Below are 15,058 nucleotides of genomic sequence, written 5' to 3' on the forward strand. Positions count from 1 at the left end.
GGCGCCACTTTGTAAAAGGCTCCTTAATCTACCATGGGAGAAAATCAGTCTACAAGGGCTTTATTTCAAGTCCTGCATCATAGCAATTAAAAGAAAAAATTTCATCCTAATCTGTGCATGTAATATTAATGTAGATGTATGCCATTATAGGGCTTTGGATAAGGGAGAAGAAAAAAATTCTGTAAAATGTATTTTAGTGGGGGAAAAAAAAAGCAGGTCTAATAGGAAATCCAGGTTTTACCAGTTGTCCAGTTTTAGAAGTATGGTTTTGATTTATGGATCAAAATTGCTCATTTATTATTTTATCTATACTGCTTTGGGCAATTTTGACAGTTAAAATTTAGTTTTATTGACCAATGCAGCCAGTTTAGCCACAAGGGGACTAATGCACACACAGCCTGCTGCACTCAAGAAGCTATGATTTGATTCCATGACCAAGTCAGACTGGGAATCACAACCAACATAACAATAAGTTCCAAATCTCGATGCTCGAGGCAAAATACTTACTCTAAAACCAATCCACTATTAAAAGAAGGTAGGAAAGAATTTTGTGATAGCAGCCTCCATGCACTGTTTATTGTAGCTGATATATTCCACCAATGCTTCTGTCAGCAATGGACGCAGGGTAGTACAGAGGAAACCTTTCTTTAATGATTGTGGACAACAGATAAAGCTGGAAGAAGGAAATGAAAATGCAAAACAGAATCAAAGGTGTGCTCTAGTACTATGGCTCACCAGGGATCTGACTCTTGAGAAAAATGTCTTGAAAAAAATGCCTTTTTTTTTCCTAAACCAGATTTTATTCATATATACATAAATATGCATGGGTTCAGGTTGCAGCTTGAAAGACTTACAAGTTTACTTAAAAAAAAACTTACTGGAATGATTTTAAGCCAATGTTAATTTAGGCCTATCCTATTATAAAATTAGCATCTTCTGCAATCTCAATTTATTGCTCCATTGTGAAGCCCCTTGTGATACATAAACAAATCTCTGAAGAGAAACAAATCAATAAAGTGTCTAATTTGATTAACCATGTTTTTAAATTCATCAAGACAACTGTACAAAAATAAACCACTTACTTGTCAGTATTTTCCACGTCTTCTTTTCATCATCATAATACTGAACCAAATTGCTGGGTAGCCGGTCAGGTCCAGGAGGCAATCCTCCAACCAATAACAGCATTTTCTTATTGGAACGAATTCTTCACCCAAAACAAGAGGAAAGATGAACAACCACATTACTGAGGAGTATTTTTAGTGGCAACAAAATCATAACCATCAAAAGAATGTTCACTGCTTGCAGTTTTCTATTTCATTTTTTTGTGTTTCTTTTCCCAATCATGTCTCAACAATTTCTTGAACCAAGCAGAAAAATGATCAGAAAAGCTGCGTATCTCTCTACTCATGGAATAATAAGCTTCCTTTATGCAATTTGTTAGAGGTTCATTCTAGAACGACCTTTTTCTTATATTATCCCTTTAAATCATCACTCTTTACAGCTGAATACACATGAAATGCTCTGGAGTTGTACTAAGGTTAAGCATTAAAGTTGCATGTCAAAAATCGTATTAGTCAAAATCATTATTATAAGCCATTCTACACTCAAAGAACCTTGAAAAAATTAAGGTTATGCAGAGAGTTTGTGAGCCAACTCTTTAATCACACACTGAACTTCAGACATATAGTTTAGTACAATTAGCAGCACTGGGCTAATGGTTATGGGTTAAATGCTACTTACAAGCACTTTTGTTTGTTTAATTTAGTCCAGACTCTTGCTTTCATTCTCCCCCCCGGCTCCCCCCCTCGTCTTTGCTCTCCCCCTGTGCACCACTGGCTATAGCAACACCAATTGGTAAAAATGAGACTGTGATGTTGTTGTGAGCCTCCCCAGAGTGGAGCCCTGCCAATGCTTGCCACTGATCCAGCGGCATGAACCTGCTCAACTGTGCAAAGTCACTCTAATTCCCTCCCTCTGTTTTTCTACCTTCTCCCCCAGGGGGCAACCACTGAAAGGAGTGACTACCCACCCATCAAGAGCTGGCAATTCGCTGCTATTAACCGTGACCGTGATTCCCAATCTGCCTGGCAGTTCTTAAGAACAGGACTGCAATGTCTCATCTGCAGTAAAAGTGGTTATCTGCACCCTGGCCTACAATGCCCCACCTGATGAACATACGATTTCTCTGCAGCATGAAGGAATTTAGCACAATTGTAAGTGAAAACTGGAGGGGAGGCACAGACCCCCAGATGAGCCCTGATGCTTTAATAGTCACTTTGCATATAATTGAACTTTCACCAGTTATACTCAGCTTGGGTGAGATAGCACTGAAATAAAGGTCTAGGCTCAAAATGTTCCTGTTAGGTAGGAAGGTGATGTAGCCTGGAAAACAGCCATCCATATGAATGACTGTGCAGTGGGACCATGCATTTGATGGAAAGCACCCTTGTCAAACACCATTTTTCCAGGCATGACAACACCTGTGTAGCACTCTGTGTGTCAGTCCGCAGCAAACACCCCTGCCAATAAAGGCACAGAACACCAGGAACCTAAGCCTACCGCCAGAGATGCTTATGGTGGGGTCAAAGCATCGCCCAGGAGCTCCAAGCTCAGTAGTGAACTCCAGCAGTGGGAGCTTTACAACTGAGGCACACTCATGGCTTCACTCCAGCTGCTGCCTAGAATGTGTGCTGGTGACCCAATGATTCACATTTGTAGCAGAACTGCATCTTCTTTTGAGAAGAATGGGCAAAACTGAACTACATTGTGCTGTAGACATGCACCAACCACAAGGAACATCCTTCAGGAAGGGAACATACAGCTCGGGGCTTGATCCACACAATGCTCCAGAATAAAATCTGTCAAATGGCTGTACCAAAGACAGCTATAGACTACAGACACATCTATGACAAGGATGGCCAGGGAACTATCTGGCATATGGCCTTATCTGTTTTTTAAACAGATTTAGGGCTCCGAGAAGGTCATGAATTGACAGTGGATGAAACAAAACCGTCAGTGCAGGAGCAGGAGAGCCCATGGGGGGACTGACACTGTCCCACACTGTCCTACCCCTCGATTCTCTCCTGACTTGGGGAGAGCCCCTGCAGTCCCTCAGTCTTTCTGACAAGCCAGCCTTTGGTGCCTGCAGTGCACCTGCTATGTGCTGTCAGTAAGCACTGCTGCCTGCCCAGCAGACTGTGGCTCTGTAGGATACCAGGAACCATCTCATGATCACTGTCAGCACAGATTCCATAGTGAGACCAAGCTCCAGGGAAAGCTTACTAAAGCACTGCCAGCATCTTATAACATTCAGTCTCCCCAGTAAAGTTTTTAATGAGAGAACATTTGATATGTTCTATGCAACATGGGAGTATGATAAACTGTTTTTGGTATGAGCTAGGGATGACTGCACACGTAACAAGTGGCAGAGCAAACCAGAGCCATAAGTCAGTTATGCATGACCATCCCTAACAATAGAGAATAAATTGTTTATTCCAGCCCTCCTGTGTTGTATGTTATATCACAATCAACTCCCTGTGCATTGTAAAATTCAGAATGCCCTTGCAAGGTTTACTTGATAAAGGAGTTTATTTTGATTTTCATCTTTCATCTGTAAAACTCCCTTCTAACTCCAAAGCACTGTGAAAATCCAATGAATGGCCAAGGCTCAATAGTTAAGGTGAAGAATGAAATGTCAGATATAACTCTGAGTTTCCAGACTTTGGCAGTTGCAACTATCCTTAACATTACTTTTTCAGCTAAACAGCCTGAGAAGCTACTGTTTCCTGAGAAGGAGCAGTGCTGCTATATTGGTATGCTTAAAAAATACTAATTTTTAAAATATGTTTAAAATGGGAAGTAGCAAGAACAGAGACTTTTAGTAAAAGTTTAGTAAGAAGTTAATAGTCAGCAAAGTCTCTACCAAAAGCACTGGGAAATTTCACAAATTGGCAAAGAAGAGATGGGTACTTATACCCAAAATATCTAATTCATCTCATTGCATTGAGAGCTCTTCCAATGAACCAAGTAAAGATAATACAGTGGCTAAAGACATGCAGGTTTTAAACTGATATGTCTCCTTGGAGCCAAATCTGGTTTTAAGTTTTAATGTGAAATGCTGCAATTTAGATTTTGAAAAAGATTTTCTTTATTATGTCATATTTATGTTTCATATTGCACTAAACAGTACTGTTAGAATCTTATAATGCATTCTAAAATATTAAAAACATGTAAATGGCCACTTCTTATATGCAGGAGACTTTTCCAAATATTAATAAAAATGTTATTCAGTGAAACACTGTGATGAAGACAGGATTTAAAAATATGTGTAACATATTGAGCAAGATAAAGCTTCCCCCTTTCATGTATTATTACCTGTTTGCTATTTGGATAACTCAAGATTACAATGTGAAATGTTCTTCATTATATATGACACACTCTTTTTTTTTTTACAGTCTAATATTCTATTCAGTTAATGCTGTGGTTCACAGTGTCCCCAGCAAGGATTTTATGATCACCTTGTATTCCATTACAGTAGTGTGTCTTGATCAGGGAAGGCTAAACGCTGGACAGGCAGGCTGATGTCATGGCAAAAAAGTTGAGATAAATTTATCCACATGTTATCTTGAAAGCATTACTTAGATTTAGACTCCAAAACTCTAGTTCTCATTGATGAACATGCACGTGTTGTTATTATTCTGCACACACTTTGCAGTTTCTGTTCGGCTAAGATTTTAAAACACTTAATTCACCTTAATTAAGTTCCTGGGTACCTCATGTGGTGTGAAATTTATTTTGTCTACTTACAAGACTGGAAACCAAAGTATATTTCAAAGTCAACATTTTCAAACTTGTGTAGTTTCCCTCGGGCACAAAAAACCAGGAATTTGAGCACTCACAGAAATGGCTTCATTTTCAGAGATACCCATCAACAGAACTAAATTCTACTCACTTCAAAGGTAGCAGCAGATGCCCATCAGCTCTAAAACTCACACCACCAGTCCATGGTCTAAACTAACCATGAGTATTCATGGCAAGAGGCTGAGCCCAAGAGAGTTTATAGACTCAGAAGAAATCAGTAGAAAAGGCTGTAAGAGACCTCAACACTCCTGACAGCCACTCCTACTCTTTTGCAACCTTGATGGCCTCATGTTAATGGAAAACACATGAATGGGAAATACTCTTCTTGTACATTGTTTTTCTTTATTAACATATCCATCAATCTTGCACTGGTGGGTTTTCCTTATCTGGGCAATTAGTAGAAGTTCATTCTACAAAAGCTGGCAAAAAAACAAAACTCAACAACAGGTTTGCTCCAGACTCTTCCAGTTTTTAAACAATGCAGTAAGGCTCTGCCCTCTGCATTAGGGAATGCAAATAAATGGAAAGAATACAACCATGAAGTGGCAATCCTGTGGCTCTTAATGCATCCAGTGTAGTGTTACACATCAGAAAGAGAAAGGCATCCTAAGACATACAAGTGATCATGGTCATCGGTGAAAAAAAAAAAGAAAAAGAGTATTCAACTATACTTTTCTCTTAACTCAGGGCTATAGTAAACCCAGAAGTGTGGATCATTAATTATCTTTTCATATAAATATCTTTTCATATAGGCTATCACCATGACTTTGAGTAGGGGTAGCTCTTCAGAGCAGGGACTTGACAGATATGATGGCATCCTTGCTCCTGCTTCAGTGCTGACCTTAAACACAGCAGAGCCAAATGGAACTCCAGGTGTTTGCCCACTGAACTCAAGCACAAACAAAATCAGCCATAAGAGCAGCCCAGACCCAGCAAGGGTGGGTGAATGCATGGTGAGTTTTATTTACACCCTCAAATCTCATTACATCAAAGGATTTGAGAAACCAGAGTCTGACAGTGATACTGTCAAAATAAGTAACAAGAATCTCAGAAAAGGGGTCTGTGTTAACCTGCAGCAGAAACAAATGATTTCAGTGAGGTTTAGATACCAACCTCCAGGTAACAGAACAAGAGATACATACTATCCCAGTCAACATTTCAGTTGCAGACCTTTTGTTGGTAAGCACCAAAAAGTTAATTTCATCTTCAGAAACCAGAATGGTCTTTAGCAACCCTTTTCTTCTCAAAAGGCATCTGAAGGGATGCTGTGTTCAACAAAAAATGTAGTTGACAATCTAGTTTCAGTCTGCAAAACTGAACAAATGTTGCAAGCATCCGTTTGCCCATGACTGAAAAAAATGTTTTGCTATCAAGAACATGGGATGTGATCTTCAACAATTACCTTCCCAGCTCCTGGATGGGCATTTCAGTGCAACAAAAGTGTCATATGAAAACTGCTTATTTCAATGGATTTTGGCTTCCATAGCTGACTGCAAAGATAGCCATGATTAGTAACACATGTTTAATAGAGAGGAAATCTAATTATCCGGGAGTTTAACTATGAACTCAATGAAAGCCATAAGGTACAATGTAAAATTTATTTTGGACAAAGGAATTTTATGAAGTTTTGTCATCACATAAAATGAATTAACAAACATCATAACCTATAGCTGAATAGGCATCCAGAATCTCTTCCTAACCCTACAGCAGTGCAAGGGGAAGGACCTGAGTTCTCACAGTCAACAGACCAAATCCTGCCTAATGCCCTTCTCCTTATGGATAAAGTACAGACATTAAAAACATCCTAATCTTGTCAAAATGTAAAGCACAATAAAGTCTCTTGCAAATGATGACCAATAAATTTTTTAGTTCTTCAAAGAATTTTCAAAAATTTTCTGAATGTATGGAAGTTGCTTAATGAATGGATTTTTTGCCTCTTCTAATTTGCACCTATTGCCCCAGGCACGCTAGAATGAATGTGAAAAAGCTTTCTAGAAATACTAAAAACCCAGAAATCAGTCTTATCATGAAGATTTTGGTTTTCATCTTTTCATTCTCCATATAGGCAGGCTTGGCAGAAGACCCTAATTTTCACTGCAGCAGAGCTCACAGTAATGTTCACTGAAGAGGATGCTCATTTAATACATGTTGCTGACCACTGACAGAATGAAGTTTAAGAAGACAAATACTAAGCTGAGAATGATTTGCTACAGACATTGATTGTTGGTTTCTTCCTCTGAATCTACTAGAATTTTTTTTTAATTTTGTCCAATACTTTGAAAAAAAGCATAGAAAAGAATTAGTTAATGTTTGCTTTAACAATAATCAGTCCTTTTCCTTCTAAAAGCAGAAGTCTAAGGGTAAGTGAATGTTTTACCTGGCAGGCCACACTTAACTGTTAGAGTTACCTTACAAGTTAAAGGTTCCTTTATTTCTAAAGTTGTCAGGTAATTTTCCATCTCCTGTATTGAAATAACTTAGAATCTGTTTGAAGCTCTGAAAACTCCATTTTTCTTTATGAAACCAATCCCACTACTGTTGATCTCTAAGTTAATACTTAAGAGTTAGCTTCCAGCTTTTAGCTGGAAGATTTTTTAAAGTCAATGTCCCTTCCTTTTTGGGGTAAAAGCCTCTGGTGTTAACAGGTAGCTTAGCAGTGACAACTATCCGGGAAGAGTGATCCTGTCCAGTGCTCCTTTGGGAAAAACATAGAGGAGAGTCCTTCTCATCTTTGCCTCCTTGCACTACCAGATCTGAAGGCTACAAGTATCCTTACTAGCCACACACTGAATATCTGGAGCATTGCAAGGGAAGTGAATTCAAAGCAATGTTACCAGCAAAGCAAATTGGTGAATGAGACACAAAATCTCCTGTTTCATGAATCTTCTTGGTAGAACTACTCAAAGATTTTCCTCACTGATGGAAATTCTAAAAAACCTTTAAGTAATTATCTTTATCCTGAATAAAAAAAAAAAAAAAGTCAAAGTGAAGTGCTTTTGCAAATTGCTTCCCTTCCTCACATTATTTTGTTTGGCCTTTTTTTGGGTTCGGTTTGTTGGCTGGTTCCCTTTCTTGGTTATTTTGGGGATTTTTTGGTTTTTTGTTTTGTTGGTTTTTTTTTTTTCTGACAGAGCTTGTAAAATGGAAATGCTTTATAGAATACTTCAAAGTCATCAAATAATCTTTTTAATTTTTGTCCCCTAGGAAACTTCAACTAACTGTTATTTTTTGATGTTCAGACTGTGTAAAGTCAAGAAAGTCCTTTTTTATTTGATTCTGTGTCTGATGTCCACATCAACAGAAGGTTGACACAGCATCAGAGGCTGCACTCTCTCCAGCTGAGGCTCCTTTTCCTTAGGAAGCCAAAGGAAAGAAACACATCTTGCTGCCAGCTCACTCAAGGTACAACTTGTTACCTTTTCCACTGGTTTGTTTGGGTTTTTTTTACTGAAAGAAGGCATCAGTTGGGGAATACAGGAAGAACCAACTGTGGCACCAACTTCTATTTACTTCCAGCTTCATTGCAAACCGTCTGCTTCCATTGAACTTGGCAGCTGACAATATTTGCTCAGTTTATTGTCTGCTTTCCAAGAATACAGCAAGTGTTGACTACTAAGTACTAGGCATGACATTCTTTCAAGAAAATTTCAGGGAGGCAGCAAATATGAAAAATTATGCCAGGAAGTATCTACCAATAGTTTTCAACTTTCCACAGTCTTCAATTTCTTTAGACGATCATTTGGTAAATGTGTAATACCAGACAGAATCTGTTTCAACAAAACCAACATGAGAGATGTTTACAGAGCAGGGGAGTCCAGCTCAAACCCCCCTTTTAGGATTCCTATTCCCTGCTCAATCTTTCTAGGCCATGCTGAGCAAAGGATAATAACAAACCTTGCTCTGATTAGAAAATGTTTTGGATTTTTAAAACACGGGAGTTGTTTGAAAAGATGAAACAGCATTTTTTACAGATTATATGATTTTTTTTCATAACATGAGTTTATCAGAACCAAAGCTTTTTCCTGGCAAACTATTTTCTGTTGATTTTATGTTCTACATTACCTCTCCTCACTCCCCTTGCCCCCAAGGCTCCCTGTGCTTTCTCTTCAAGTACAAATCCAAACAATTACACCATCACAGCTCTGTTCCATTTACTGCTCAGCAGTTACAGACTCAGAACCTTCATATTCTTCTGTCACAAAGAAAAAAACTACAGTGACCCCAGGCCACAACATGCCCTCTAAGACCCTCTCCTTTCTATCTCTTCTCTCCACATGTAGGGGATGCACATCAGGTAAAGAGTGAACAGAGAAGTCTCAGACCAGTAGCAAAGGCATACGTGTCTGATGCTCACCATGATCCTACAGCACTCCAGTTGTAAAAGGTATACTTTAAGCAGAAATCATTCCAGGAGGATTTTGTCTGAAATGGGACTTCCCTGTCTAGAAGGCTCCACTCGTGACCTACATCCTTCCCAACAGGACAGAGATGGATTATGTTGCCAAAGGATGGGCAAGAACAGCACAGGAACTCAGGGTGGACAGCTCTGCTTTTCAGGACCTGCATGACTTGTAAAGCTGCTATATAGACTGGCGTAGGTGGTGGAGAGGGGCATTTTTGCTCCAGCATTTGAGGAAGAAGTTCCCATTTTCATAGGCATTCTCTTATCAATTTGAGTGGCTTACTAAGATTACTTGTTTTCAAACTTCATTTAATTTCCCCTCTAGAACAAGCTGTTATGAAATACAGTGAAAGATTTCTCCTCAGAAAAAGAGTTTGGAGATGCAGATGCAGGTATTTGAAGCTGCTTCAAGTGCTAAAAAGGCAGGGTGACAAAGCCAAGGAGGAGCCCAGTTCAGCGAACTGCAGCAGCCTGTAAAGATCCAAGCACAGAGCTCTGGAGCAGTGGGGACCAGTGTGTGGGAAGTTGGGAGCCTGGTGGGAGGGACACTCAGGACTTGGGGTAACAGAGGTTTCCAGAGAGGGGACAAATAAAGTTCAGTAGATGGGATCTGGGGAAGAGCCCTACCATCTAAGGACAGGAATTAGGAGGGACTGCCAGTTCACAGAGGACACAATTCCAAGGTGGTAGCTCTGACTGGGAAACTGGCTGGCAGGGCAAGGACCTGCACAACGTGCCTGGCAACCCTTCTTCACCTGCAGCTGTTGGAAAGATGGTTCTCCATAAAAATGCTGTTAATGCCCTTCATAAATTATGTTTCTCCTAACAAATACTATAACTGAGCCAAAAAAATGGCTATCACCTATGCCTCTGCAGCTCTCAAGGATTTTACCAGCCAGGACACATGTGTCCTTAAAAAGGCTCCCAAGGACTTTCTTGACCCATAGCAGTCCTTTTAGGACAGTGCTCCCTCTGTCCATAATGTGAGCTCCAGGGCTCCCACCCTTTTGGAAACTCCACATCTCTCCACTTACAGTTCAGCATGAGCTTGTCTCCAATGGCAAATGAATGCACATGAGGCAAGTAAGGAAAGTAGGTGAGACTAACTAGGATTAAACTGACTACAGGTGTGTGGTTCAGTACCCCACAGCTCTAATGTGTCAGTCTCCCTTCTGCAGCTCAGCTGAGAGAGTCCTGGCACATGTACAATTTCCTGATATTAATTCAGGCACATAAAAACTGATCCAAAGCTCACTAAAATAAACCAGAGCCTCACATCCACTTCATCCATACTGCAATGCAAAACTTAATAATTCATATACATTTTAAGATGTGTTTTTCTTATCAGGATGTAAATCCAGGATCTGTAGTATTTCTCACTTGCAATTAATCATGAATAAGAATATTAGTTAAAAATCCAAATATTGCTGTTATGATTCCAAAGGGACAGGTAGGTGGTTGTAACCAGAAGACAGAGTGCATTTCAATGAAAAAACACACACTTCTCTTACAACCACCAAACATGTCCTGCTGAGATTCTACAAAAATCTCAGTAGAAAAAGAAGTCAAATTGAACTACGGTCTGTGAGATTTGGAGACAAATAGTGTATGCAAGAAGGAAATTATTTAATTGCCAAGGGATGTAGCTGGTTTCTTCAAATTTTTAATCTCCTCTGTAGAAAGTAAAACAGACCAGGCATATATGCCTTCCACATAAATGCCACTGTCTCATGCTGTTCAGCACCTTACATTTTCCTTCTTCATCAGCACTTATCTTCCTACTGAATGAAAACTGTTCATATCATCTTCATCACCTGTCACTGTTTAATTTGCTATCACTTTCACTAATATTGCCTACCATCAAACAGTCTGGATGACACCCTCTCTCCACTGAAATGAAATTAAAAAAACCAAACAAACAGCAAACCAAACCACCTCTACAACTAGCTTTAGCAGGACCAGAATTTGCACTTCTAATCTCCCCAAGGTCTAGTAGTCCAGGGAACAAAAGTATAAAAAAACCAGCTGGGTCTGTACATGCTGGGACTTTGCTGAAACCATAAAACAGCATGGGCAGGCTTAGCCTCCTTATCTCTTTGTCTCCTTATTTCCCCTCTTTTCTCTTGTGCTCTTTAATTCTGTATTTTCTGCCTAGGACTATTCCTATCTTATGTCAGCTGGTTGATCTCCATCCATTTTTCCTCCCCCAAATCTGAAAAAGCTTTTCCAGAAACTGCAATACTCAGCTGCCATTGACAACAGATGCTGTTTCTGCCAAGAATTAGTGTTCCCCCTTTTGTTTCATTCCCTATCTTCTTTTTATCTGCCAGGGTCTTTTTTCTTTTGCTAGTTTCCTTTCCTGTCTGGTATCCTATTCTTACATTTTTCTCCCTTCAAAACTATTCTTCTCTCATGTCTTCCCTCATTTGCACTGTCCTGTTTCCACTGCTTTTATTCCATTTCTCCCCTGGGGTATCTCAATTCCTTTCTTTTTCTGCATTTCCCCCTCTCTCCCAGTTTTACTTCCCTCAGTGCCCTCTGCCTTCAGGTGTGCAGCTGTATTTGCAGCTGCTCTGCTGGCAGATCCTGGGAGGCGCAGACCAGCCCAAGCACCCTTTGCTGGTGAGAGGAGCTGCAGGTGGTAATGCTCTATCCCCAAACTTCTAAAAAATTGAAAATACATACCATATATTATATAAAGTACATTATATTACACAATAAAGCACAGAGACATTTTAATCAACTCAATACTCTGGTGAAGATCCGAGAGCCAAACAAATGTCTGGAATATGAACTTTGCTCTATCTAAATGCATTTTCTTCCCAGAACTACAGAAGATGATACAGCACAGAGCTACGTGTCTCTTTCAGGGACAGACAAACATAATTTAAGCCTAATGTTCAGGGTCACTCACCCCACTCCAAGTTGAAATCAACTATGATTTTTCCTAGTGACATCAGAACTGACTGCGTCTCCAGAGGTTTAACAGCAGCTTGTATGCTGAGGCCCTGGTAAGGTGAGGATCACTGAGCCAGCAGTATTACTAACTTGGCTTAGAGTTGAGCACCTGATGAAATGTCAAATTAAAGGCAAAACACTCACGCTCTGTGGTGAAGTCCTAAACCTCAGAGTGCACAGCAAGGCTCATAAGTCAAGAACATAATTCCTCAACTTTTAAAATTCTGATCATTTAATTGTTGTACCTTGAAAGTTAATTTTACAAAAATACATCAGGACATCTAAGCATTACCTTCTCTTAGGAAATTTAATGAAAAAGCCCTAGTCTCTCTGTAGGTAAACAGTGTTTTTCACTGCAGCACAACAGACAACTCAGGTACTTCTTAAACCCAGCATCACTTGCACTGCAGGATCTGCATTTATGGCACAAACATTATAAATACCTTTGCTCACAGAGCACAGACTGGCTCTTGTGAGCCCAAATCACTTTTTCCTCCAGCCCTGACCACAGGACTAACTTTATAGTTAGATTTCAGAGGAAAATCAGTATATTTTGAGCTTCCCATTACATTTATTTCCATTAAGAAATAGAAGTAGCCCTGATGCCAATGTACTCCAAAGTGTGCATATGGATATATGACATAGGTGCTTTTTTTTTAAAGTAGCTTGTTAAAAAAAAAAGTTCTCTTAAAAAATGCAGAAAAGTTATTGGCAAATTCTAACACTGAGCGCAATTCCCATTTCTTGAACATGCAGGAAGCAGGTGGCTGTGGCACTGGGCTGCTTGCATTTCTCACCAACCCTTATGTACTGTGCAGGAGCTATTGCACTGCACAAGAGGAACAGTTAATCTCTTTCTAAAGACATGTGCATCTTTGGTGAATGACCTTTCATTAAATTCCAAATTACCAAAGTCACCATTACTCACAGAAAAAAAGTAATCAGAGTTTTGAAGTCTTTTTCTGTGTAATAATTTTTATGTGTTTGAACATGTACTTCATTGTTAGTTACTTTTGAAATTTCTTTCTGCAAATTAGTAGCTTAAGGAACTCTTCGCAGATTTTCTTCCTTAAAATTTTACTGAATTAATGCCAACCTGTTAAAATTGCTACTTTAGAAAAACTATGAGTAACAGAGAAGACAAATCTGGAAACCTCTGTAGCCTTAAATGTTTCTTTTTTTACTCCTTCACGTTTAAGAAGGCATTTGTACACCTAAGCAGCCTGGCAAAATCCTAAAGTGATTAAGATTCAAAGATGGGCCTTTGTGACCTTTATGAATTTCCAGGAATATCATCCAAGACCAAAAATGAAAATATAACAATTTCATTCTGCATTACTAAGCATTTCAACATCTCCAACACTTTAACATTTGGAGTAAGTTCTAATGCCTGCTTATAAATAAATCTGAATGGTTTTGCTCCCATTTCACTGCCACTAAAGAACCAAATCAAGAGAAGCTAGTTACAAGACTATTATTAGACCCACAGTAAAGTCAGGAAGGCAACAGCATGTTTTCACCCACTGTGGTTAAGGGTCTCTGAAATACCACTGTCTGCACAGACATGCAGACCTATTACAAATAAAAAGAGCAGCACTTGTGGTATTTGGAGTCTCCTGTAAGTCATTAAGTGCAACTTTGACTCTCATCTAGGACTACCTAAAGTGCAGTCCCTTTGTGTATGCTCCCACTTACAGGGAAAGCCAGCTCCCAGCACCAGCAGTATCAGATTCTTGCAGCATCCATGACATTTGTAAGCATTCAGTGGTCAGAACACCACTACATATCCTTCAAATGACATGGACCACTGAAGCTGGAAAGGTATCTCCACTGAACCAAGCCGGCTGGTATCTCAGCAATCCACCAGGACACGAGCATCAGCTTGCCCCCGGCGGCGTGCAGAATCCTGCCTGAGGAGTTCCTGGGGTTTGCATTTTTGAAAGTCATCACTTTTGAGTGTTGAAATGCAAAGGGTAGGCACCAACTTACAACAGTGGCATCTCAGAAACACCTTATGCTGCGAAATAGTTGTATTTGATGTTTTTGATTTCAGAATGAAAATCAGACAACAAGGTGATAAGCATGACAGAACACTAACACAGTGAGCTAGCCAGAAATAAGAGGGCTCCAAAGTTAAACCATCGGAGTAGTGCCCATTACATAAAGTATCCCGTGCATTAATGCTAATAGAGTGTATTATTTAAAATATTTATTAATTTACTAGTTTCTTTCTTGCTGCTGTCAAATCATTAGTAATATGCACCCATTAGTTGAAAAGCTTATAATAAGCTGAATAATACGAAGTGTGGTTTGATTTCTGTGCTACCACACCACTGTATTATACCAACGCTAGAAGATGGTATTATCTTTCCATCAGTGAATGAAGTACAAACATATTTTAAAAGAAGATAAACAAATTTTGAATATGTTTAGTCCTTGTTAAAGTATGTGCTGTGTGTTCACTTCCTAACACCAACCTCATATTGTCAAGCTTTGACATCATGATTCATTACCTTATTAAATGAAAATAACTGACATGTCGTAGATGTAAGGACTATGAAGTCACAAGTTTCCACGCACAAACAGGGACAACACCCCACCATCAGCAACATCAGGGTGTGCACAGATGATGCAGTTATTTACGAAAATAACAGATGTAGGACTTGCCTATTACAGTTTAAAGACCTAACTAACTCCTTGTTAAGGAATAACATTGTGGGAGAAAAAAATTATTAATTACAGTCAAAAAAACCCTAAACCCAGATTCCCAACGCGCGGGTGGCCAGAGGGCCGAGGGGAGGGGGAGAAAAGTTTGGTGGTGCAGGGGGCGGGCGGCTC

The 15,058-nt window shown here is 39.5% G+C and overlaps 1 protein-coding gene across 1 annotated transcript in view; it reads right to left on the bottom strand.

Annotated features, from left to right (window-relative positions):
* Positions 1–15,058, bottom strand: part of KLHL14 (kelch like family member 14) — a 61,100-nt gene that overhangs the window by 43,504 nt on the left and 2,538 nt on the right. The window contains exons 3-4 of the mRNA XM_005418376.2: positions 2,166–2,185; positions 1,083–1,204 (exon numbers count right to left, since the gene is read on the bottom strand). Of these exons, the coding sequence (XP_005418433.1) occupies positions 1,083–1,204; positions 2,166–2,185 (142 nt within the window). The remainder of the gene's footprint in view (positions 1–1,082; positions 1,205–2,165; positions 2,186–15,058) is intronic.

Source organism: Geospiza fortis, unplaced genomic scaffold (genome assembly GCF_000277835.1).
Source record: "Geospiza fortis unplaced genomic scaffold, GeoFor_1.0 scaffold53, whole genome shotgun sequence".
Classification (NCBI taxonomy): domain Eukaryota; kingdom Metazoa; phylum Chordata; class Aves; order Passeriformes; family Thraupidae; genus Geospiza; species Geospiza fortis.